The sequence below is a fragment of the Triturus cristatus genome, chromosome 1_1 (genome assembly GCF_964204655.1).
Source record: "Triturus cristatus chromosome 1_1, aTriCri1.1, whole genome shotgun sequence".
NCBI lineage: Eukaryota > Metazoa > Chordata > Amphibia > Caudata > Salamandridae > Triturus > Triturus cristatus.
The window spans coordinates 17,488,573-17,515,734 of NC_140579.1; the positions used below are offsets into that span (position 1 = coordinate 17,488,573).

The 27,162-nt window shown below is 50.3% G+C and overlaps 1 protein-coding gene across 1 annotated transcript in view; it reads left to right on the forward strand.

Annotated features, from left to right (window-relative positions):
- The window catches only part of LOC146869151 (uncharacterized), a 169,465-nt gene that overhangs the window by 120,773 nt on the left and 21,530 nt on the right, over positions 1 to 27,162 (forward strand). The window contains exon 5 of the mRNA XM_085632315.1: positions 3,869 to 3,946. Within this exon, the coding sequence (XP_085488441.1) occupies positions 3,869 to 3,946 (78 nt within the window). The remainder of the gene's footprint in view (positions 1 to 3,868; positions 3,947 to 27,162) is intronic.

A 27,162-nucleotide genomic window follows, 5' to 3' on the forward strand; every position in this document is an offset into this window, starting at 1 on the left:
AGTCCGGAAACCACCATAAATGCACCATTTTGTCTTTTTCTTAAAATAATAAGTCATTATTATCTCTTACACATATGTGTTCTATATCATAGTATGTTATTTATTCCTAAACGTTTTTTATGCTTACAGTGATTATCTCTATATACTGTTTTTCTTCTACTGTTATACAGTTATAACACATTTTTCATCCCCTTTTTCTCTCTTCATCCTCCCCCCTTTCCCTTTCCTTCTTCTTTTATTTTTCTTTTCTTCCTTAATTTCGCTCCTTTATTTCACACAGCATGTTTCATGATAGGCATTGTACTTTGTTTTTTTAATTTTTCTTTTTATAATATTTGTAATGAGATATATTATACTTGTATTTGCTGTTTTACTCCTTTGACTTTTTTGCTCAATAAACTCAAACTTAATAAAAGAGAAATCACTGCTGTGTTCAGGCAACTGTGTTCTTTGGTTGTCGGCATTGGCACCTTTTTATTAAACAATCGTCAGTTTCAAGAAAATACACCATCGTCATCAATAACACCGTGTATATATCTTCTGCACTGTACTACTTCAACTTTAATCAATAATTATACTTGACAACCGGTGTGTTACCCTTATGTTTTCAATCCTTTGTACATCTCTTCCCCTCCCTCCACCCTCAATTAACTCTCTGTCAGCACCCAGTTGCCCCTGTAAGACTCCCATTGTTGCCATTTTTCCCCCATTTCTTGGGGCATCCCCTACTTTCGTATATTGTCTTTTCTGTGGCCGAGCACCAGTCCATATCCGTTTTCCATTGTGTTGCCGTTGGTGCCTGTGCCGCCCCCTACGCTTTGGCGATAATTCATTTGGCAACTATTGAGCAGCCAATAGCTATATTTTATGGTATTTGGGCCACTGCTGCTCCCCCGAGACACAAAGTACATGCCAGCGGGCAGCATTGGCACCTTTGAAGAGTCGGAGGAGTTGGTATGTTTGAAGAAGGGATTGCCCCACCTCCTCCCCCCTTCTCGTGCATTGTCATGCAGGAATGTCTGCTGGGCACCAGCCAGGTCTGTAGAAGAGTTTTGTGAACAGTGTAGTCGATGGCTCTCTGCTGCGAGAAGGGAATAATTACTTTTTTGGCTGTGTCGGTATTAACATACTGTGCCACTCAGCTTGAGTGATGCTGATGAGAAGTGATTCACAACTTTATTGTCTACTTTCTACAACAGTAAACCTTTGCTTCCATGTTTGACGAGTGTAGCTTGAAAGTGCGCCTCCTTTAAAAGTGTGTCCATTTTATTCTCGTGATCCGAGGCAGCAAACTTTCTGTAATTTAAATTGTACCATGCGGATCTAAAGTTATTGAAAGACGGCGGTATAATTATTCAGTTTTTGTGCTAAACTACCTTGCATTACAACAGTACACAATAAGACCGAAATCGGAACACAAACGCATGCAGCCTGAAAATGCAATAACAGGTTGTTACGGCAACCAGCAGTGTACTTACTACATTGTATATTTACTGGAAAAAGAGAAAAAGTACTAACCAATGGAATGCGTAAGTATTTTGGCACAGCTCTGTCATCAGCTAGAAAACCTAACCATTTTTAACAAGCATTTGCAATGCAATAGGTCTCGCATTTACGTGAGTTTGAGCTATTGGCATTGTAAATGACAATGCCTTTTATTTATGTTTCGGTTTAAATAGGAATCAGGATAGACTGAGACTAGGTGCTGGGGAGGTCCTTTCTAACTGCAGCGTTAAGAACCTGAGTGACTAAAGGGGCCCAAAGCAAGTCCATCCATGCCAGGTGCTTTGTACTTCGCTAGACAAACAAGGGCATCAGAAACTTCCTCAAGTGAGAAAACAATATGTGAGTCCTTGTTCGATAATCCTGGGACCAGTTCGGAGGCAGGAGTACAACCACCGCTATAAGCCCCTTTAAAATGCTTAACCCACACATCAGACAAAATGTTAAAGCATTCAGTGTGGCCGGCATCATGCGCAAACAAAAGACGATTTACGATTTCCCAGAAGAGAGTACTCTGGGAGAATGTACAGGCTGAGAGGAGTTGGTACCACACCTCCTCTTTCTGGGTTCTTTTTCTCTCCTTGATGGCTCTTTGATAGGCCTGTCAGCAGGCTGGAACCTGGCTTCTGTCCTAGGGATGCGACCTTAAAGCCGTCTCAAAATCTCTATTGGCCTTGGAGCATCTGTCGTCAAACCACCTAGGGTAGAGGGGGGGAAGGCTTGAAGCTTTACTAGTTACTGTGGAGTTCACTTTACAAGGTTTGTAACTTTTGAGGTGGTTCTTAGGGAATTGGCACACACCTGTCAGCCCCTCAAACCAATAGGACTATACTTGTGGTGTGCCTGACCTCTCTGGGCACCACAAGTAGAGAATACAAATTAGAACTAGCCCCTCAAGGGCTTATTCGGCTCTCCAGGCCCCAGCTGATCCGATGTGGTTCTTTAATGCGGCCGCCATGGGCAAAAACTGCTTTTTTTTATCTTTTTGTGCTTCATAGAGGGTGCTCTGGTCCCACCCACAGCATACATTTTTCATTGGGAGCTGCGGGAGGAGGGCACCCCTGCCCCTTTATTACCTGTTGGCTGCCCGCATGCTGCGTAGGAGTTGGCATCCTTCCCTGGTGTTCTGCAAGTTTTTTCCCAGGACCAGAGGGGGATGATTTTTTCCTGTTTCCTACCACCAAGTTTTTCGATGGTGGCAGATAGGAAAGAATGTATTACACTGTCCACTCCAAACAGGGCAGACATGCTTATGTCCTTCCTCTGACAGCTTTTACTTTGTTGCTCTCTCGGAGGAAGAATACATATGGTCTGCCCATCGCTACATGAGGTGAGCGGACTGAGGGATTTTCCGGCAGGGGACTCCACATTCACAATGGAATACCCTGTCAGCCAAACTCTAATTGAGGTCCTAAGTGTTAGAAGCTTGCACACGCAAACAAGCACCAACCTGATATGTCCTGGCCCAGCCAGAATGATGGTGTGAAGACAGTCTGACCACTTAATTTAGTGTTCTACACGGAGAACAGAAGACACTGTTCACCTGTGAGCACACCGAAGGAAATGGGGGTGTGGATAAAATAATAAAAAACAGCCAACTGGTACTCTGCACCCTGAATGGATCTCCTTCTGATGTGCCACCTGGATAGGTCTCTAGAAGCATCTTCAGAAAGGAGTCAGTCAAGCGGCACTTGTGGTGGTCTGTAAGAAAATAGCAGACAAGGTATAAGCAACACAATGATGTGCCTGCTTCCACTCACACACTGTCATTCACATCACTGATATTCCACACTCACATATAGCCAATCACTCACATGTATTGTATGGCTGTTTAAATGGATTGCAGAGTTATGTTTCTCACTCTTTTTCCTGGGGCTCGTGATTGGCTCTAAGACCACTTTGACTTGGACGATTGTCTTAAAATTCACATTGCGCTCTTCATCATTCTCAGTCCAAAGTTTTGAGTCATAGTTCACTGGAGTGCTAAACCTGTGAATGCGCACTTAACCATTCAAGTTCAAAATTCTGATTCTCACCGCTCACTCGATCGCAATGTCTTTATGTCATTCGGTATGATTAGTTTTCATATACACACAAACCCTAGTTTACATGATTTTAGTACTCTTAGTATTCACCATCCTTAGTTTGCATGAGTTAGTTTTGCATGATTAAAATTAGTAATCACAATCCTGAGGTTGCATGATTAAATTTCTGGGTGCCAATTCACAAAGGATCCATTCACTCGAGCACAGATCCCCTACGCGGTTTAGTGATTAATAATCAAGTCCTGTTATCATACACATGTGGACTCATACACTGCGTTGCCACTTAGCTGACCATTGTTTCTGTTTCTTTTATTTTGCAGGTCCAGGTGGGGTCCGCCATGATGGTTATGCCAGAAGAAGAAGACTCAGCAATCAAGAATGAAGCTCAGGAATACGACGTAAGTTGCAATCTCTATGCCTTTGGGAATCCGCATGGGCTGCTCAGGAGAAGAACTGTCTTCTGTTGAAGCAAGATTGCCTAACAGGGTGGGGTTCCAAAGGTGTGGCTTATATGTCCTTGTGTCCTAGATGGCCGCCAAGAAGTGGAAATCTCACCCGATCTCACTGTAAGCTTAAAAAAACATAGGGGGTTATTTATGAGAAGCTTGCGCCACTGGAGCGTCACTTTCTTTACTCTTCTGCGGCGTATGCCTCTTGATTACATATATTAGGCGACACAAAGCCACTCTGCATGGCTTTGTATGGCTTCATGGATTTGGAGTAAGATAAAGCAACGCAAATTGATGTGTTGCCTTACTCTGCATCAAGAATATGTTCCATGGGCATAGAGGTGGGTTTCCCCACGCAACACCCATGGATTTTGAGGCTGCCCCTGATTTAATTCATCACATAAACCTGGGGCAGCGCCGAAACTTTACTCTTCCCCAGAGCAGATGTAAGGAGTAGAAATATTTTTATTTCTCCTTATTTTTTCCTCTATCCATGTGTGCGGCATTCTGAAGCACACATGGAAAGAGGAAAACGCCTCTCTGGATTGTTTTTGTGCAGAAAGGTGCCCCTTCCTGCACGAAAACAATCCTGCCTGCAACAAAGGCACACTTGCACCATAGTGCAAGGATGTCCATGCAGCAAATCGTGCGCCAGCGCAAGGGGAAAGGACAGGAATTTCATAAATACTGTGCATTTCTGCCTTTTCACTGTGGCGTAGGGCAGCACTGCAAGAAGTCTTGCTGCGCTGCTCTACACCAATTTCTCATAAATGAGGCCCATAGGCTCCCTGGGAAATGGAGCCTGTTACATGAGCGCTTTCCCATATATACAGCCTTGCATTGACCCAGAAATGATATATACAGCTGGCCTTATTTCACACATACAATTGTGTATTACTTTCCCTGAGTGTTTATATTTTGAATTTTGATAGCAACATTGTTAGACCTGGGTAGTCATAGGGGATGGACAGCTTATGTGTTACTGGTAATATGGTGAGAGAGTATGGACATGGTGCCAGACACAGGCACAGATGTTCTTATGCGTGTGTTCTGTTTATGTGCCCTTGACATTTGCACTCCTTAAAGACCGCCATCTCTGCGGTTGTCCTGGTTTCGATGGGTGTTGTTATTGGAAGCGTCATAAGAGTGTAGGAGAGAGATGATTGTGAGCTGGTTCCCAAGAGCTCTCCATGGGTCTGAACCCTTTCCATTCTCCCAGGTAATATACTTGTCTCCTCATCAGTTCAGAGTCCAGTATTTGCTTTGCCTCAAACTATAATTCTCCTTCTACCTCAACGGGCGTGGGAGGGCGTTTCAGTCGGGTACTGGGAAGACGGGGTGAAAGACAGACACATGGAACACTATGGTGGCGATTCCGATCCGTTAAAAATTTTCCCCGTACGAATCGTATCCGGATTTATTTCCGTACGAATCGTACAAGTAGCGTACAAACTGCCAAGTACGATTCGTATGGGAAAAAGTCCATACGAATCGCATTGGGAAAATTCCCCCTCACGTCCTCGGGTCGGAAAATGTGTCCGACACGTCCCCGGACGATTTTACGGACAAATCGGAAAACTGAAGTCCGAGCGCGCAAGTACGATCCGTCCCTTGCGTCCGATTGTACAACCGTATGGAAAATACACCGTACGGACCGAACTCCTATAGCAACCATGGAGACATGTACCCGCATACGCGCCGAACACCCCCCCCAGCCCCCGTATGTATGCTCCGAATACCCCCCCAGCCCCCGTATGTACGCTCCGAACACCTCCCCAGACCCCATATGTACGCGCCGAACACCCCCCCAGCCCCCGTATGTACGCGCCGAACACCCCCCCAGCCCCCGTATGTACGGAGCGTACCCCCACCCGTGTATGTATGGAGCGTACCCCCACCCCAGTATGTACGAAGCGAACCCCCACCCGTGTATGTACGGAGCGTACCCCCACCCGTGTATGTACGGAGCGTACCCCCACCCGTGTATGTACGGAGCGTACCCCTACCCGTGTATGAATGGAGCGTACCCCCACCCGTGTATGTACCGAGCGTACCCCCACCCGTGTATGTACGGAGCGTACCCCTACCCGTGTATGAATGGAGCGTACCCCCAACCGTGTATGTATGGAGCGTACCCACACCCCACCAGTGTATGTACGGAGCGTACCCCCACCCGTGTATGTATGGATCGTACCCACACCCCACCAGTGTATGTACGGAGCGTACACCCAGCCCCCCCTGTATGTACGGTGCGAAACACCACCACCTATGGACGGTGCGGACCAACACCCTGCCCGTGTCTGTACACACCCTACCCCAGGCCCCTACACCAGCACCCTCACCCAACATCGCGCATGTACGAGTCGTACTAAGCCATAGCAAAGGTCAGCACTGTACAACAACATGGCCGATGTACGCACCGTACAGACGCAAAAAACACTCGTACTGAACCAGGACAAAGCAAAACAACACAAGGAGAGTCAATTCAAATCGCACAACACCACAAAACATGTCCAACATGCCCAAATACATCCAATACACTGACCTGCAACTGCCAAACAGCTAAACAGAGGCCCAAAACACAACCACTCCTTATAACACACCCGCCCCAAGTTCAAACACAGCCACACCCACAAATGGACCAATAAAAAGGCCTAACACACACAAACCATGATCCTTTGCAACAGATCCACTACTGCCAGACCACAGACACAATGCACTGCACCATACTACAACCATCAATACACCTTACACTTGCACTCCTACACACAACCACCATCACAAACACCCCCTCATCACATTCACACACACACACCTTCACAACCACACTCACACACCCACAACCATCCACACCCACACCCCACACCATGCCCACTAACAAGAATCCAAAGTTCACAAAGGATGAGCTGGAGATCCTTGTCGACGAAATCATCAGAGTCGAGCCACGGCTCTTTGGAACATTGGTCAGACAGACCAGCATATCCGAAAAATCTGCCATGTGGCAGAGGATCGTTGATTCTGTGAATGCTGTTGGGGCCACCAGAAGGACCAGGCATGAATGCCAAGCCAGGTGGTATGATCTGCGGAGGAGGGTCCGCCGCAAAATGACGGACGATCACAACCAGGGGAACATCACTGGAGGAGGGCTGCCCCGCAGACCGGCACACTACCATCCCTGGGAGGAGAAGGTGATGGCCACGCTGCCGCCGGTGGGAGTACACGGACTAGAAGGAGTCCGAGAGCCTGGTGACTACACAAACAATTCACCTCACATGGGGGGAACGCCATCCACAACCATAATCCCAATCATGCACGCAACGACCCCAAAGCCATCACCGGACACAACCACACTCAAAAAACATACACATGCCACTAGCGGCTCCATGCCCCATGCCCCATGCACCAAGCAAGGCCATGCCAAGTCACAGGCCACACAAAACACCACCACAAGACAGGATGTCCCGGATGCCGGGAGGGTGGGCCTCTAAATTAACATTGAGCAACTCAGAAGCAGACAACAATGCCCTCAGCCCATATGGCCTAGGGCAGAGCCATACAAACAGTGTGTCCCCACACAGTACTGTGTTGCCTGTAAATGGTGGCCGCGTTGCAGGATTACATGGGTATGAAGGCACAATTTGCACATAACAGCAGCTAATGAAGAGGCATCACTCTGAAAGAGTGTCAGCACACACCGCCACAGCAGCAGCGCAGACTCAGACACTCCACCCAGTGGGTGCCTGGAGATTACAAACAAACCCACATGAACAAGCCAATGGCCCTTGAAAGACCTGCAAACTGTGTGTGCCCAGGAAGCTGGCCTGAGGTGACAGAGGGGGACAGACAGAGGGAGGGAGAGGGGGAGAGAGAGGGAGGGAGAAAGGGAGACAGAGGGAGACAGACAGAGGGAGGAGGGTGACAGAGGGAGGGAGAAAGGGAGACAGAGGGAGACGGACAGAGGGAGGAGGCTGACAGAGGGAGGGAGAAAGGGAGACAGAGGGAGACGGACAGAGGGAGGAGGCTGACAGAGGGAGGGAGAAAGGGAGACAGAGGGAGACCAAATCACCCTTGGGTGGTGTGGGCATGTCCGCTCGTCAGCAGGTGGACTGTGTGCATGTAGACAAGGTTTGGCAGTGCGTGAACCACCCCTTTTTCCTTTGCAAAACACTGGGCCATGTGTCAATCTGTGCACGAGTAGATCCGTGCTGCAGGCACAAACCTAACCTTACACCCAGTATACCCACTCACTGTGTTTGTTAGAACCCAGTCACAAATGCATAAGTTACCTACCTGCATTCTCAAATTGTCTGGGAAAAACACCATTTGCCCATGTACAGTGCAACACGTAAGGCGCCTCTGCATGGCTCGCTACGCCCGCTCACTACACTGCTGACTGCGTTCCAAAAAGATGCATCAACTAAGAGTGTGTCACACATAGGTAAAGTGTCGAAACCTGTGGCCAAGGGACATACCCATGCACAAGTGCACTGTGAGAGGAATGCTAGACATATCCAACTACCCAGAGGAACAGTGCCAACTTGAATATGAATGAAACATGGATGTCGCATGTAACACAATTAACATTGTCTCTCTCACACACAGGTCAACGTCGTCGATCTCCCCCCAACACTGGGGGGGAAGACTCACAGGATCAGGCTCTGCGTGAAGAGGATCCCACCGGCAGTGACGACTCTTACCACTCCGTGGATGACCCCGACCAACCTGGCCCCTCTGGTGTCCAACCACCTGCAGCACCTGCGTCAGGTACAACTGTGCCAACCACCACCCCCATTCCTGCCACATCCCAGGAGACACCCAGGAGCCCTGCCCGCACACAACAACGCAGTCAGTCTGACCAGGAGGGACAAGGTTCTCCGGGCACCCAGGAGAAGGCAGGCGAAACCGCAAATGCCATCCCTCAGGGGTCCCGGAGACCCGATGTGCCCACAACGGCAGGCCAGGCGCAAGTGGGCAGGGGTGGTGGGAGTGGAGGACGGCGGAGGCGCGAACCTGACCAGTTAGCTCAGGAACCGGTAATGTCACACGTCAGCAACATCCTCGACACATACCGGCGTGACACCAGGGGCATCAGCCAGGTTGTGTCCACCCTCAACGAGATGAAGGGGACCCTCGAGGAGATGAAGACCCTGCAGGCCGAGCAACATGCCAGTCAACAGCGACACCAAGGACGGATGGAGGCAAGACTGGCTGAGCTCCTGACGGTGCACACGGAAATGAACCGTTCACTCCGTCGGATTGCCGAAAACATGGGCAACCCTCCCTGTGCCACCAGGCGAAGATCACCACCAGCCCCAGGGAGGGATCAGGAGGAGGAGGATTCATCCGACGGAGCATCACAAGCATCATCACGACCTGCTTCTGAGGGACCCCGCAGGAAGGTGGGTCGTCCACGCAAAAGACCGTGAGAGTCAGCGGAACATCACCATCTCCCAGGTCACCTGGCCTGGCATCTGGCCCTCTGGCCCAACAGCAGCACATCATCAAATGACATTCTCTGCCACATGGACTTGCTGGTCACTGTCTGACCAATGTTGACAAAGACTGTGGCATGGACTCTGATGATTTCCAATGGCAAGGATACCAACTCCCCCAGTGAACTTTGGATTCTACACACCCGGAAAGCACCTCTTGTCATCCCCCCCCCCAACACGTACCCCACCACAAATAAAAATCATCACAATCAAGAGATGATGCCGTCATTTTGCATTATTCCATTACATGTGTGTGTCGTAAAGTCAAACCATGCCTGAGTTTTAAATAACTACAACCATCCATACCCTGGGGTCTGAGTCTGGCACAGGACACACATGGGTCACAATGTATCATCCAATACAGACATGGAGCACCATACTCACCCGTGATGGGCCCAACCAGCTGAGGGGGTGCCCGCACAACTGTGCCGACAGACCTATTGAGAAGAGCAACAGTCATGCGCAGAGGTCAGGGATCATGTGGAGTGTCCTGGGGTGCTACTCCCAGGTATGTGTAGACAGGTGGCAGAACCATGTCCTGCATGCTTGAGTCAGGTGGATGTCGAGAATGGTGGCCACGCCAAGGTTGGATGCATGGAGATGGCACAATGGGGTCTTGGATGACAGTGCCACAAGGTTGTGTTGGGGTTGTGGGCTGCATCCTGAGTGTGGGCGTGGATTGTGAAGGTCATCCTGCAGCTGGCAGTGATCCATTCCCCTATCTCTGTTGGACGTTGATGTGGCTTGGTCGCTGGATGTAGAAGCAGAGCTGTGCAGATGCACCCTGGATGTGGACAAGTATCATGGGAGTTGTAACGCATATGTCCGTACAGTGCAGGGTAGGATTAGACACGGATGTTGGAGTTGACCTGGGGGATGGTCTGTCTTGCCTTGAGGTGGATGGAACTGGGGATCTTGTGCATAATGCAGAGTGTGCTGCAGCATGAGGCACAGATGCTGCTGATCAGCATAGCACATGTGAGCAAGCAATCCATGATGAACACCAGCTCGTGTGCGTTGACACTGGGTGCCCTTGCTGCAGGGCCTGCAGCAGCATGCGCCATGTGAAGAAAACAATGCCACAAGTTGCACACAAAGACAAGGATGTCAGGAAGGAACTATGCAAAAGGTGTATGTCAAGGAAGGAATGTCTGGTTCAACATGGCGCACACACACACAATGGATGCACATGCAGCACAGTGGCCGTCGGGGATACTGACATGCCACATTACCTACACAGCCATGGACATCATGCACAATACAGATTATAATCCCTGACAAACAGCTTGCATCTTGCTACCCTACACATAGACTCATAGGCACTATCTCTGATAACTATGCCAGACATGCCGCATGCGCAGGGGCAACAGACCAGCATTGACAGAGATGAGGCACCTTGGAGGCAGAGGGACACCTTTATTAGTCATGTGTGTCGGAATGCAAATGCATCTCTGTTAACACATACACAGGTCATGTGGATGAACATGTGGGACCGACACTGGCACCCCCCTTTGCACCACAGATGCTGCAAATCCATAGAACTGGCACACAAGTGACGGGTTACAGCTAAACACCCCCTGCTGCTCACGGAAAGGCTGCTATACACCATTGAGCCTCTAATGGGGAAGTCCCACACCATGTCAACACGGTGCAACCCGTATGTTTCCGAGGGCAGTGTTACACACATTGATGCCTTCATCACAATCCACTATCCCATTACAGATGACTGTCACCAAGTCTGACCATCAATTCAGGTGAATCCAGCTCCATGTCATGTTCCCCATGGTGATTCTACATGTATGCAAAGTAACCAAACATGACCAGGAGCAGTGCACACACATTCAAAACAAATACCACACCCAAAAACCCGTGCTGCATCCCTTACCCTAAGGAGATTTTCAAACTTGTCCGTGCATGTAAAGCTGAGTCAGCACACGTTGCTGTGTTCATGTGGACTAGCAGGACCACTACAATGCCACCAGCAGACAGCATGCTCAAGTACCTGGGGATGAGAGACACACAAGAAGTAAGCCAAAAGAAGCACATCCGTATGCATGTGCATGTACTCGACACGCATAAGGTTGTCAACATGCTAGGTGACAATGATGACTCTGGAAAAACATTCTTCTATTGCACCATCACTCGAGTGACACATCCAAACACACCTCTGACTCACTTGGCATACATGCAGATGGACACACACATTGCAACACATGCCACACACGGCCCAATGCGTGCACACTCAGACACTGGAACTCACCACTAAGCAAAGAAGTTGCGAATGAGCCGACTCCAGATGTCCTCTTCCGCCTCCTCCTCCTCCACATCACTTGCCTCATCACCAAGCCCTTCATCCTCCACGGGTGGATGGTCCTGCTCATCCGGATCCAGGATGAGTGGCACAGCTTTCTCCACTGCCATGTTGTGCAGCATGCAGCACACAAGGAAGATTTTGCAGACCTTCACCTGTGGAAATTTAGCTTGTAACTGAACATTATCTGCGCCATCTTGCCCCTCCCCAGCGCCACGCACAGCGAACACACGGCCGCCATTTTAGGCACCCCACTCTCTCCCCCGCTCATTGTCGATCGCCAGCACGTTCCCCTGGCGCTGCAAGCATCCCCCGCGCGCCGGCCACCCCCGCTCTCTCATACACGGGCCATAAACCCTCTCCTTCTGCGCGACCCTGCCATGGAACAGCATCCCACGCCCGACCGACATCCCATACATGGTCATGCATCTCTTTGATAACCCCCTTCCTCTGCGCCCCATTGTTCGAACCGATCCCAGGCCATCACCTAGCCCTGCGGATGCAGTTTATTGCCCCTACTGTAAGGGGAACGCCCCACATCAAAGGGATTACAGTAGATCAAGGCCCCCCCACCCCCTGGGACCCGACCGGTCACACACACCCCCGGGAATTGGCGGAATACCCTGCTGTGTGATAGCCATCTCCTACTGCGGGTGAGGTGGGAACTTCTACGGTAGCTATGTGTGGGATCGGATCTGAGCCGGGGCTTCAGGGGATGTTCTTTCATACATCAAAGTGATCTCAAGAATGTGCCATGTACAATAATCCTGTAATAAAGTCATAAACCTGTGTATAAGAGGCCAGGCCTCAGAGATGCAGTTAGAGCACCTCGTGACGATACCTTGCTATCTGATCTGATGTGTTCTGCTCCGACGGAATAAAACTTTGTTTCCTGCCTTCCAGTCTCCGGCGCCTGCCTCTTTCATTGGTAAATTATCGAGTGGTATGAGAGGCGATTACCGCCAGGCAATATTTGAAAGGTTATCGACTGACACTGCCGCTACCATTTAACAATTGGCGTCCCAAGCGTGGGGCCCATCAGCGACACGTGGATCCAGTGGGAGAGGTCCCGACGACAGAGTGAATGACTGCAACGATCGGGAGAGCTCCTGCCCGATAGACCCTCGTCTGGCAGCCGATCATCCGAACTTCACTGGTTCCGAACAGACCTCTCTCGATTGATCTACGGTCCTGACTGGGAACCATCAGGAGTGCCGCGGCAAATACGGAGAGTAGAGGACGATCGGGCGCTGGAGGCGGAAGACGAGAAACTGTCCACGCGGTCCGGGTAAGGTCGTGAAACACGACAAAATTGCGAAATAATTGATTGATTGTTTTTAAATACTAGTATTGCTCATTGATTGTTCTCTTTGAGATATTCGCTGTCTACAAACGGGGAGGAGTAGAAACTCTCTCTCTCCCTTTGCAGATAGTGAAGGGTAGGTAACGCAGACTTTTGTCCCCGTTGAAACCCGTCGTGCCTATCTTTATCTCCCCACTGATTGATTGTCCGAACATTGATTGTTTTGAAGAATAGTGCTCTTTGAGATATTCTCTGTTTGCAAATAACGTAGAATAGAAATATTCTGTCTAGTCTTTGCAAATAGTGAAGGGTAGGTAACGCAGACTTTTGTCCCCGTTGTAACCCGTCGTGCCTATCTTTTATCTCCCCATTGATTGATTGATTGATTGTCCGAACACTACTTGTTCGATATTGGTTCTTTGGAGGTATTCTCTGCTTACAAATAACGAGGAATAGAGATATTCTGTCTAGTCTTTGCAAGCAGTGAAAAGATAGGCAGTGCTGACTTTTGTCCCCGTTGAAATCCGTCATGCCTATCTTCTCCCCACTGATTGGTAGTTGGTTCTGCCCGGACCGTTTATTAGAGGTGGACCATCCGGCTCCTCTGGAAGGCACCCCTAATAAGGACATATTCACTAAAACACGAACTAATCGCCGTAGTTTATAGCAAGCTATGGCATAAAATATACAAAGGGGGACCCCGAGAGTCAGTGGCCACTGGTAGGATCCTTTTTGACCCTACAAAACTAAAGAAACGCTAGGAAGTAGCCCTTTGTGGGATATATGGAACTAGGGGAAGGAACCAAGCTCGCGGTCAAGACGGCCACGAGGTAGCCCGGCTCCATCGCTCTCGCTGCCTAAACATGTCCGCCCTACCACCCACCCCGCCCAGTAGACACAACCGGAAGTCTGTTGATACCCACCATCCACGTCACCGAACTTGACTAAGATTACGCGCAATTGGACAATGCCATTTTTTTTCGATTGCACTAACTAGATTGCAAATATGTGCAACACTCCAACAAAGTAGTATGGTTAAACATTTTAATAACTTATAGGTATAACAACATTCCGACAAGATGAACGGATTAAAACACGTTTTAAACAACTATTTACATGACAGTCTGCTGCGACCTGCATCCCAAAGCATTTACGTCCACATGACACCGTCCTCGCCTCTCCTTCCTCGAAGTTGCAACATTGGCCTGTTTTGGGTGGTCCTTTTAGTCGGTTTTGGGCTATAAAAGCCATGCAAAAATCCATCGACATCAGTGGCGGACAACTGTGCGAATAGTCCGGAAGCCACACACGGCACCAAGACCCTGACAACGCCGAGGTGGATCTGCCACGACGTGCGGATCTTCCCATTCTCTTCTTCTTTCTTCAATAACGGAGGGTGCCCTGGCGGGGGGAGGCGACGCGGACGGGCCTCCCCCACCTCCCCAGGTGGAGGCTCGCCAGCAGATGAGGGCACCCCAACCGTCTCTTTCACCAGCCAGCCGAGTTGCGCCCTGCCACTTCATTCGCCGTTCGGCTGAGCTGGCGCCCCTGCACTCGACCGCTGGGCAACCACCCAAGCACGGGTTCACCAAGGTTGCCGCTAGCGCCCGTCGCGAGGAGTGGGCCCCCGCAACCGAGTAATCGGGGACCCACCCCGGTAACGGTACCATCCGAACTGCTGCCGTCGCTGCCACTGGACAAACCACGGTGGCAATACCATCCGAACTGCTGTCGTTGCTGCTGCTGACCCCTCTCCGGTGGCTGTACCGAAGAGCTGCTGCTACTGCTGCCTTTGGACTCCGGCGGTCGGATCCTCCGGATCCAGGCCTAGCCCACCGTGAGACAATTCTGGACTCGAAAGCTTGTCTGCTTGGGCGTGGGCCCCACCCTTGACAAAACGCTCCCCTCAGCTTTGCAGAATCGGCTGGAGTCATTGGCACTCGACTCCCGCGGACTTCCGGTAAGGACAAACCGCCGCCATTGTTCTTTGCCCCGGGCGGCAGCCACCTTGCCTCCGCTTGGTGCAGTGAGAAAGACTGGTTCAAAGCGTCGGCGGAAGAACCCGCCTGCTGCCCCGCCCCAAGAACGAACCATGGCATTGCTACGAGGTCGCGGTGACGCCATGCTGACGCAAAGTTGACGCTAACGAAAGTTCTCGAACTACCGAAAGGAATTCTGGTCCAACAGCTAATACATGGAAAGACTTAGACTGTACACTGGCCCGACCTCGCCCCAAGATGGCGCCGATGTAGGAGAGGCCTACAACTCCTTGTGGCGTTCCAGTCACGTGACATTTGTGTTAAAAAGAGATATATATATATATATGCAATGCTTCCACACATGATGGTCGGGGGGGGGCGGGGAGGGAACCGATTTTATGCTAAAGTAGTGTTGCTCATGATGCTCGACGCCTCTCACGCCGTAGCCGGCCTATAGCGGTTGTAGGCCCGTATTTGTATACTGACATTGTTTTAAATAAAGGGCTTCTTAAAAGGAATTACGGAATCAGTGTCATGACAAATCATCTAGGTTGTTAAAGGTTTTTCTTTTGAATAAATGATTGTTACTCCCAAGCAAAAGAATACAGATAATACAGACTCCATTTGCCTAAATCTTTTTGATTAACGGAATTTGTACCCATCACACCTGTCCTTTTCCAAGAGTTGTCAAATCGATGATCAACTATAACTTAAGGTATATGCCGAACGCAAGGTATGGTATCTTGCACCATAGTACACGACCTATTGAGAAATGCATGTACGACCAAGGAACCCGAATTTAAGAGATGAATGAAATAGGGCATCTTTGCCTCGGACAAAAAGAATAATAGGCCTATGGTATTACCCACTCCTGCGGCTAGCCTGGTACGTGGTAAGTAGAACTTTTTCGTGTCTACGCGCGCTAGGGTACTTTGAATACTGCACATCCCCTCCCCTCTTTTTCCCCTCTATAGGTCACGACGAAGTTCCGACTGAAGAGTGGAGTGGACATGGACCGCACCGAGTTCAATATCAGGGAAAAACATAGACAAACGTTGTGAGATAGTGCGTAAAGTGCAGACCACCATTGTGAACATGAAAGACTGTATGGTATGATTGTGTGTTTGTGCTACGATTATACGGCATGAATGTGTATGCATTTCATGCTTGGGTCACTTGAAGAGAGCGTCACTGTATGATTGAAGTGCTCGTCCATCGATCAAAGGGAGGAGAATAAAAGGTCCGACACCCCCCAAGATAAACTACAAAATACTGAAAATACGCAGCATGCATAGGAAAAGAGGACAGGAAAGGAGAGGTCCCCATACTCAACGTAGCCATGAGTCTCCGTCTTAAGTTTCTGCGCTTGATGCATGTACTGTCACACCCTATCCGGCATTTGTGTGTACGTGATCACCGAATTTATGTCTTTTCCCCGCTTGTGTTTTCTTACATGGAACAGACCCATGCTACTCCATGTTGTGTGTGCACCAAGTGGCCTATTATCATACCCATGTCTCTCTCGTTTTGTGTCGTATGTATGCCAAATAGCCTACTTGATGCACACGTCTCTCTCTCTCTCTCTCTCTCTCTCTCTCTCTCTCTCTCTCTCTCTCTCTCTCTCTCTCTCTCTCTCTCTCTCTCTCTCTCTCTCTCTCTCTCTCAAAAGGCTTTTCTTGCCCTCTTTCTTCTTGAATAAATTAACGACACATACCTCTTCGGTAAGTGTATAATTGGCCTGAACACGGTGGTGTTCGAACAAATTGACAGAAACAAAACGACTATACTTTACCACGTTACTACCTCTCCTTTCTGCAAATGTTGAGCATAATTGGCTGAGAAAGAAAGGACAGGTAAGACGACTGATGTCTCCCAATCTGGCCCTCATCACGGGGACTATATGTCAGTGGTTTTCGTTTTTAGAAGACACCATCTCCACCGCCCAGAATTACCCCCGACCAATTACCCCGAAATAGAATGTCTAAAGCACCCCATTCTCCCAAAAATAACCCCAGCCCTATACTAGCCGTCTCAGAGTATTTCGAACGAAACAGCTGATGACCTTATTCTCTAATAATACATCGCCTAAACTGATAAAGGGTTACCTATTGTCCCCAGCAAAAATAATGCTTAGCTTATGTTCCTCCCCGAAATGGGCACTCGTGAACGCATGACAGTAGCGCCTCGCATTTTTTCATAAACTTAGCAGTCCTCGGAAGAAAATGTGTATTACCAAAACTTGTGTTGAGATGAACGAGTCTCTACCGGAGAAGCCGGTTTGAATTTTTAATGGACCAAAGGGTTGACAGATGTCAGGCTTCCTGCAACGGTTATAGGGCGCAGGAACGACACCTAGAAGGCCAGACGATGGACAGGGACGCCCACAGAAACCTGCACCACAGCAATGATTAATAGATTAGTAACACGCACACTAACATCAGGGTTAATAGACATCAATCATAAAGCAACTGATAAAGGCATTTCCGCAACTACTCGGTGGTTGGGAGAGAGGATGAAGTGTATAAATGTCTTTCCTGCCAACTCTCTAAGATTTTGTTTCTTGTACTCATTTAAAGATAACGTGCTGCCATCGGAAGAGAGGGGTCGGACACGACGCACAGCCTGGCTGCGGACCATGGAACATCTATGGCATCGACCAAGGAGGAAGCAACGAAGCAAAAAGGGCGTAGGACAAGGCACCACTATCAGGATGATAAGCGGTAGAACGAAGGGCTACATCGAGGCCCCCTGCTCACTGACCAACGTGCCTGAAGTCCCAACCCGTCGGGCCCGATTGATGGGCCCAGTGCTGGAAGATTCTGCTCCCCTTGGTCCGCATTTTTGATTCGATCCCACTCCACCCCCTCTTCCCCCGGCATCCCGAAGCACGCCACACCCCTTCTCTCTCTCTCTCTCTCTTTTTATGGATTTTGAATTTGACTTAACTGCCGAAGTACCTATGATGAACTATGCTAAGGGAACAGGACTGTGATCGGAGAACAGCGAATGGTCACACCCTGCCACGTGAGAAACTGGATTTGAGCTGGACCTTAGCTCCACCGCCGGTGCTCAACAGCGCCAACAAAAGAAGAACAACGATAAGGGCTTACCAGTGATGGCTCTTTATAATAGGACACTGGAAAGAAGAACCCATGTTAAGTTGAAATCCTCTCCCAACCACCTTTTTATATTAACTATCTTCCTATTGAGTTTTCATGATGTTACATCAGTCACTTCCGACTGTACACTGAGAAGTTAAGAAAATCTAACTTTGTATAATGACATTCATACAACACCAGCCATCCACACGACTATACTGACTATTTTTTTTTTGATCCACACGAAGTCTGGGCCTTGAGTAAATGTACGAAAATATCCCTTGTTTTGCCAGAAACATTTTTTTTGCTTTACAGTATCCTATTTGTGCTCAAACAAGCTCCCCTCCTCCTATTCCTGGGCCTGACATGCGGCACAGCTGATGTAATTTTGTATGTACTACCTCCTCGCCTACTTTACCAACTGTATGTAGTTACGTATAAATGTGTCAGATTACTCCTGCCTGCCCTAAAAACTCTGTATCTTTAAGGAATGTATGGAAAACATTAACGATATTATAGCTGAAGGGTTAACGAAGGTGAATGTCGGCCAGGCAAGCTGGCGAGATATGTTAAAAGGGAGGACTGTGGAAATTTAGCTTGTAACTGAACATTATCTGCGCCATCTTGCCCCTCCCCAGCGCCACGCACACCGAACACACGTCCGCCATTTTAGGCACCCCACTCTCTCCCCCGCTCATTGTCGATCGCCAGCACGTTCCCCTGGCGCTGCAAGCATCCCCCGCGCGCCGGCCACCCCCGCTCTCTCATACACGGGCCATAAACCCTCTCCTTCTGCGCGACCCTGCCATGGAACCGCATCCCACGCCCGACCGACATCCCATACATGGTCATGCATCTCTTTGATAACCCCCTTCCTCTGCGCCCCATTGTCCGAACCGATCCCAGGCCATCACCTAGCCCTGCGGATGCAGTTTATTGCCCCTACTGTAAGGGGAACGCCCCACATCAAAGGGATTACAGTAGATCAAGGCCCCCCCACCCCCTGGGACCCGACCGGTCACACACACCCCCGGGAATTGGTGGAATACCCTGCTGTGTGATAGCCATCTCCTACTGCGGGTGAGGTGGGAACTTCTACGGTAGCTATGTGTGGGATCGGATCTGAGCCGGGGCTTCAGGAGATGTTCTTTCATACATCAAAGTGATCTCAAGAATGTGCCATGTACAATAATCCTGTAATAAAGTCATAAACCTGTGTATAAGAGGCCAGGCCTCAGAGATGCAGTTAGAGCACCTCGTGACGATACCTTGCTGTCTGATCTGATGTGTTCTGCTCCGACGGAATAAAACTTTGTTTCCTGCCTTCCAGTCTCCGGCGCCTGCCTCTTTCATTGGTAAATTATCGAGTGGTATGAGAGGCGATTACCGCCGGGCAATATTTGAAAGGTTATCGACTGACACTGCCGCTACCATTTAACACACCGGTGCATACGGGAGTGCGCCGCCGGTTTTGTGGAGGCAACGGAATCGGCTCTTCAGGAGGCCAAACGTCCTCTCTATCACTCGCCTGGTCCGCCCATGGGCGTTGTTGTAGCGGTGCTCTGCAGTCGTGCTGGGGTTGCGGAGAGGCGTGATCAGCCATGGCATGTTGGGATAGCCAGCGTCCCCTACATGGAAACATCATGGACAAGAGTGGGTCAGGAGAAGCAGTAAGACAGGAAGATGACGCTAAATACAGGACTGACAGAGTATACCCACCAACAATACATGCTCGTTCGTTGCGCAGCTGCAGCATCATTTCAGGCACCCTGCTACGCCTCATGATGTAGGCATCGTGTGCTGATCCTGGAAAACGAGCACAGACATGGGAAATCACCATGTTGGCAAGACACACCACAAGGGCATTAATGGAGTGGTAATGCTTGCGGTTCCTATACGCTACCTCCTGTGCCTGTGGTGGTACCAAAGCCACATGTGTTCCATCTATGGACCCAATGACATGGGGCATCCCTCCCAGGGCATAGAACTCACCCTTGACACCTGTCAACTGCTCAGGAGTTGGGAATTTAATGAACTCATCCAGGTGATCCAACATGGCCTCTAAAAATTCATGCAGAACACGGCTGAACATGGTTTGGGACATGCCACCAACATGAGCAATGGTATATTGAAAGGTACCTGTGGCAAAGAAATGTAGGGCTGCCATGACCTTCATCTTGGGTGTCAGTGCAGTTGGATACCTGTGTAGTGGTTGGAGATGTGGTGCCAGCCTTGCCGTCAAGTTCTCAATCAACTGTTGGGGGAAGCGGTAGCGGCGTATACAGTCATGTTCCCTCAGGTCAGCCAAGTCCGGAATTGGTCGGGGGAGAGGCGGAGCCCTGCAGTAAATTGGAAGGGACAACGAAGAGTGATTACAGTACACCAACAATGTCAATGTACTGAGCACATGTTCAACAGGCAATACACATATGCTACATACAGAGTCAGGTCTGTGCAATATGCCCTGGACACGTATGCCAGGCAGGTGACACTCCTACCAAGAGCCAGCTACAAACGTGGATTCTCAAGCACAACATGCCATGGCATGAAACTAGCTGTGGGCCAGTGTAAGTGAACAGGCAGACGCATTACAGGAGTGACAGACATCCACATATGTGCAGAAGAAGGATGTTTATCGTACAGACAGGTTGCGGAACACTAGAGGCACAGGTCACATGTCATAGAAAAAGGACAGACCACACACCTTGCCATGAAGGAGTACATGTCAAGACTGATCACACATACATTGAGAGTATGCAGATATGTACTTGTTTCGCAACTCCGTGTTTGATGCATACATGCACACCTTACGTTGGATTCCACATGTGGGCTGATGTGCGTAACAGTGTGCCATGCCCATCTACACACAGACACATGTTGGTTGCAGCAACTGCAGATGCATTTGACGGAACACCTACAGCAAGCTTATGGGAACACATGACACACACATGACATAGTCACATCGTGCAATGCGGGTATTCACATGTCAGGTGTAATAATCCGTGTACCTGGCATCAGGGGACAGTTGCGGGTGTTGGTGACTGTGCCATGCCAGTGACGCATGGCTCAACACGTCTGTACTATATGCACACATGTCAAAGGAGTGAAGGGGATGTGTGGCACAAGGTGCACCATCACACATGACATGTGTACACAGCTCATCACAAATGTATTTGATTCACACCTCAGGAGTAATGTGCCACATCACAGCCTGATACACCTGTGCCCGACAAATGTAGTACTGCACAGACAATGCCTTGATGTCCAGCCTTGGACAAGTATGCCAGCTCAATTCCTTTCTGTGTGCCGCCTGTCACCACTGTCAGGTGTGAAACGCACTGTACATACGCTCTGAGGGCGTGTGTACATTCCCTATCACTATGGGAGTGCTCGCGTATGCGTACGCCATAGTAATACGGACCGTACACGCGTGTGTATGGTCCCTATCACTATGGGAGTGCTCGCGTATGCGTACGCCATAGTAATATGGACCGTACACGCGTGTGTACGGTCCCTATCACTATGGGAGTGCTGCCGTCGGCGTACGCCATGGTGATACGGACCACACACGCGTGTGTACGGTCCCTATCACTATGGGAGTGCTCGCGTATGCGTACGCCATAGTAATACGGACCGTACACGCGTGTGTACGGTCCCTATCACTATGGGAGTGCTCGCGTATGCGTACACCATAGTAATACGGACCGTACACGCGTGTGTACGGTCCCTATCACTAGGCGTACGTCATGGTGATACGGACCGTACACGTGTGTGTACGGTCCATATCACTAAGGGAGTGCTGCTGTAGGCGTACGCCATGGTGATACGGATCGTACACGCGCATGTACGGTCCGTATCACCATGGCGTACACCTAGTGATAGGGACTGTACACACGCATGTACGGTCCGTATTACTATGGCGTACGCATACGCGAGCACTCCCATAGTGATAGGGACCGTACACACGCGTGTACGGTTTGTTTCACTGCAGTTGGGGTGCCCTAGGGCCGTGGAACGCACCGTACCTGTGTGTGAATATTGAAATTACATAGGGGACACATGAGGGACAAGTATAAGGGCCTAAATGCATGCTGGTTGTCATGGAGACCGAGTTTCAAGTTTGGAAATTTGCATCAGGTGGCCAGCAAAAGTCGGTTGGAGACAATATACTTTGTTGCAAAGTGGTTGTTGACTTGACATCATGCTCAATTTTTAAACCATGCAAAGCCACTCACTGGGGTAGGTTTAAAGGGATTGGAGGAAACGTAGGATGCAAATGTGACTGACCAATCACTCTGTACTCCTGTGAATGAAACAGGCCAGCAAGGCAGATATAAGGCAGCCAGGTCCCATGAGAGAGCACTTGCCTGCACATCCTTTCATTCCACAACACTGCTGCTGCTCGTGATTCCTCTGGCACCATGTCCAGGTCTGTGGAGAGGGCCCAGCCATTCACCATGGAGGAGAATGTGGCATTGGTGGATGTGATCCTCCCACAGTACACCATGCTGTATGGTCGACCAGGGGAGCAGGTGAGTGCTGAGTCCACTAGCTTAGACTGTGCCCCTTTTTTGTGACAGTGACTTCTGGCATTGTGTCCATGTGTGACAGACATGCAATGTTGTTTAGAGTGGGTCCCAGGGGGGGAAGGCCTCATGTTTCCCATGCAGAGCATGCTGTAGTTCCTGTGTGCACTCCTCACTTACATAGTGCTTACTGTGACAATCAATGCATTGTGCATGCCACATTCAGCCTGGCTAATCCTCCTGGGAATGTTGTTTCTACAGTCCTGATGTGATTCTGTGTTCCCCCCAGTGTGACAGGCGACAGTACCCACAGATGTGTGTTTGTTTAGTGTACCTGTGGTGAGAGTGTCCAAATGATGTGTTCGTCCCCTGGACATTGGTGTGTGTGTGTGTAAGTGCCCTGTCGTGTGGGTGAGTGCATATGTGGACTGCTGCACCCCAGCTGCATGAGGGATGGATATACCCTGCCCATCTGATGTGAGCAGGGAGCAGTGCTGTGTGACTGCCATGCTGAGCCAGCCCCACACCTGTGACACCCCCCAGTCTAGTGGGACATGTGCAGAGTGAGGTATGTACCTGCAGTTGGCAATGGCAGGTGATTGTTCTGTGCCTGTGTGTGTCTGTGTACTCTGCTGAGGTTGCGTCAGTGGCCTGGGGCATGTGACTGCTTGGAGGTGCTGTACATCATCCTGGTGTAGCTTGTGATGCACAGTGTGAGCCTGGATCATTGATTGTGTTGCACCCCTCATGCCACCTGTGTACTTTCAATGCCACCTAGTGCATTAGCCCTTCCCCAGAGGATAATGTCACTATGACAGGGGTGCAATGAGTTGGCTGCATACTATGCCCTGTTCAAACAAGCCAAATTAGTAATATGTGTGTCTCTGTGACATTGCTCAGGTGTATTAAAGTATTCTCACTTTTGCATCCTCACAGGTAGGCGTCTATGCCAAGGGGGAGATATGGAAGCAAGCCGTCAGTGCCGTGAGGAAGACGGAGGTTCGGAAGCGGCGCCTAGCCCAGGTGAGGAAAAGCTGGCAGGATATCCGGTGCTGGACGAGGAGGATTGCACGGGTCCTGCTGGGGGACTCACCTGAGAGCCACAAGAACCGTGGGCGCCTGCGTCTGACCCACATCCAGAAGCGTGTGCTGGCGGTGGTCTTCCCTGACTTGGATAGGCGCTTACAGGAGAAGCAGCAGCAGGAAGGGGGTAGGTACATGTGTTTGTGTTGTGTGTCACCAGCTTTTCGAAGTGCGCAGTTGCATGGATACACTGCCAGGGTTTAAATGTGCAGTGCATATCCTGTTCCCCAAAGTATACCGGTGCTGTTCTTCCTCCCTTCCCCTCCTTGCCATGCGTTCCCTGGTCTGTGTGTAGTCACTCTTGCACAAGGTTATCTAGGCTGCCAGTTTATCCAAGTGCCCAATGCTTGCAGCATCATGTGTGGGGGTGGTGTGTAACAGGTTTTGGGACCTTGCCTGTGCCCTGTCCAGTTCAGTCATTGTGGGGTCCATGTTAGTTGGCACTGATGCTGAGTCCCGACATAGGAGTGTGTCTTAAAAGTGTACTGCCTTACAGCATGCATCTCCAATGTTGTGCCCTCTGACATGATGTGCATGAGTGGGAGAGATGCATAGTGCAGGGACGGTTGCTTCAGTTGCAGTCATATCCATCCAGGACCATGGAGGAGTGTGGCCACTACCGTGCCCTGGGGCACCTTTTCCTAGGTATCATGTGTGTCATCCAACAATGTGGAGATTCTCTGTGTCTTCAGCATAGGTTGGGCTCTGTGGCATTGTACGCTGGCCTCATTTGTATTTACGTAAACTGTGCTACATGTGTCCACTGGACAGGGTGACCCAATTTTGCTTGTGCACACTCACAGTGGCCAGTGCCTGTGTGTGTTGGTACAATGATCTGATGATGGTTGTTTGTCAATGATATATGTGGACAGGCGCACGAGGGGTAGTTTGTGTACAATCAGGATCTATTGCAGGCCATGTGTTTTTATCCCAGAGTAAGAGGTGTAAGTACTTCCTTTGTCTCAATCACATTGTCTCAGGTAGGGGGTGGTTTGTGCAGGCAAGGCCTACATGTCAAAACCTGAAGTCTCCTTGCCAGGTCTGGCCTGTGTGTGATGTTTGTCTAGACATACACTCAAGGTGCAGTGACCCAGTCATGTTGGGCATGGTTTAATGTATTTGCTTTGCAGCATGTGCCAAAATTTAAAAGACATGGTTCCTGCTCATCCCTTTTTTGGCAACGCTGTGTGGTGCAGATGCTGTGCTCGAGTGTCCCCAGAGCCTGGCTCCCCTGTCTAATTTGATATCAAATTATTTGCTGTTGTGTCATGCTCTCCATTGTTTCTCAGTGGCATGGTGGGTCAACCAACTGTGTGTTGCAGGGCCTACATATGTTCCTTGTATTGTAGATGTTACTCATGTTGCTTTTCAGGCTATGCACTGTGACCAATGTGGATTTGACTCATGTGATATATGTATACAGGTGTCTGATTATTTCCTGTCTCTTCACCTTGCCCACAGCATCGTCGGGGAACTCTGAGGGAGACACTGGCACGGACCGTGAGGAGGGATCGAGCACCAGTGCCAGCAGTGCTGTCTTGTCTGGCGCATCGAGTGGCACCGAGGCCGAGGGGAGTGAGGCGGACGACCTGTCCAGTCCCACCACCGACTATGACGCTGACGGGTCCGAGGCTGAGCTCTCAGAGGGGGCGGAGGCTGCTCCCACAGCTGAAAGCAGCACTCCATCTCTACCGGCCTCCCACTTGCTCGGGTCCCTTCCGTCCGTGCTAGGCCAACACATGTCTCCTTCTTGCCAGGCACCGCACCCCCTGCCCCTGTCTCCACTGCTGCCGTGAATGCCGAGTCTGTGGACATCCTGCGCCAGTTGCAGGTTGGTCAGACATCCATGCTTAATGTCCTCCATGGCCACACCCGAGTGCTCACCCAGATGGAGTCATACATGGAGGGCATGTCAGCTGCGATGTCTGACCAACGCATGTTGCTGAGGTCCATAGACTCGACACTGACTGCAGCAGTGGGTCTCCTGCAGCGCTGCGTCCCCCCCCACCCCTGCACCATCCACACTTCCCACTCCCATGCCTGTCCCAAGCACACCCAGACGTACCCATGCACGCACCCCACCAGACACAGGCACCACACCACCAGGGAAGGCCAAGCGCACACCTCCTGTCACACACACACAGGGTGAAGTAGGCACACCCACTGGGTCGGGGGGCAAACGGAAGACACGCAGACACAGTGGGAGTCCGCAGTCCTCACAACCCACTTCCTCCAAGACAACTCCCCTCAGCTCTCCTGCCCCACAGTCAGACAAGGAGTCCTTCATGGGCAGTCTGTCCCTCAGCCCCAGTGTGACACCACCCCGCAAGCGGTTGAGGGAGTCCGAGGGCAGGGTAGTTGAGTCCACCCCCATGTCCACACCCTCCCCGAGTAGCGCTGCGACCCATCCCTCTTCCCCCCCCCCTCCTTGGGGCCTGTGGTTCCTTCGGGTGCAGGGGAGATGCTGGGGGACCTTGCAACCGTGTGCAGCGCCATCCTAACCACCATCTTTGGCGCTGCCCCACCCCCTGTGGTGGAGTCCTCCGTCCCTTCACCCACAACGCCTACCCTTGCCCCTTGTAACGCCCTGAACGTCTCAGGATCGTTTAACAGACACGATAAGGAGGACGCAACCACTTGTGAAGGGTTAGTTATTTTAATGAAGGCAAAAACAATACAACGAATAAACAAAAGTTATAGTCACTGGAATCCTCCAGGCTAAGTACGTTACCAGCCCACAGCACGGATGGTCCTAACCGTCCTCTGCATATACGCCGATCCCGGCGTATGCCAACAGAGGGCAGAAATGAAATGGCCGACAATGCCAATCGGTAGGCTGTGAGGGGCACGAAGAGTGTTGGGGAGAATCGAGGAGTCAGGGAAACACCCAGCCGGGGTCTCTACCTGAAGGGAGCAGCCGCTCAACCTCTTCCTCAGACTGCACCGGGACGCGGAGTCACCTCCTGGTGATGCGTCACCGATACCCCAATCAAAAGCAAGAAGACTGAACCGAGAGCAGCCGCTCGATCGATCCTGTGGACTTCCGAGTCTGTAATGCGGCAAACACCTCCTGGTGTGCGTTACAGCTGGCAGTCCCTGTATCTCTGGTCGGGCTGAGAGTTACGACTCCAACCAGCAAAAGCGCCACTGCGCTTTGACTCAGCCGAGTCAAAAAGCGAAGCTCAATGGTTGACCGGTAGAGCTTCCGGGTCCTTCACAGGTGACGATGGGGCAAGACACGGCCCAGGGAGTAACGACTCGACCTACCTCCGTTCTTGCCTTACTGGAGCACCACTCCGGAACACTGCTCTTCACGAAGCAGGTATGTCGGTGTAAACACAATATCCGACCGCGTTGTACCTCCCGGTTCCTC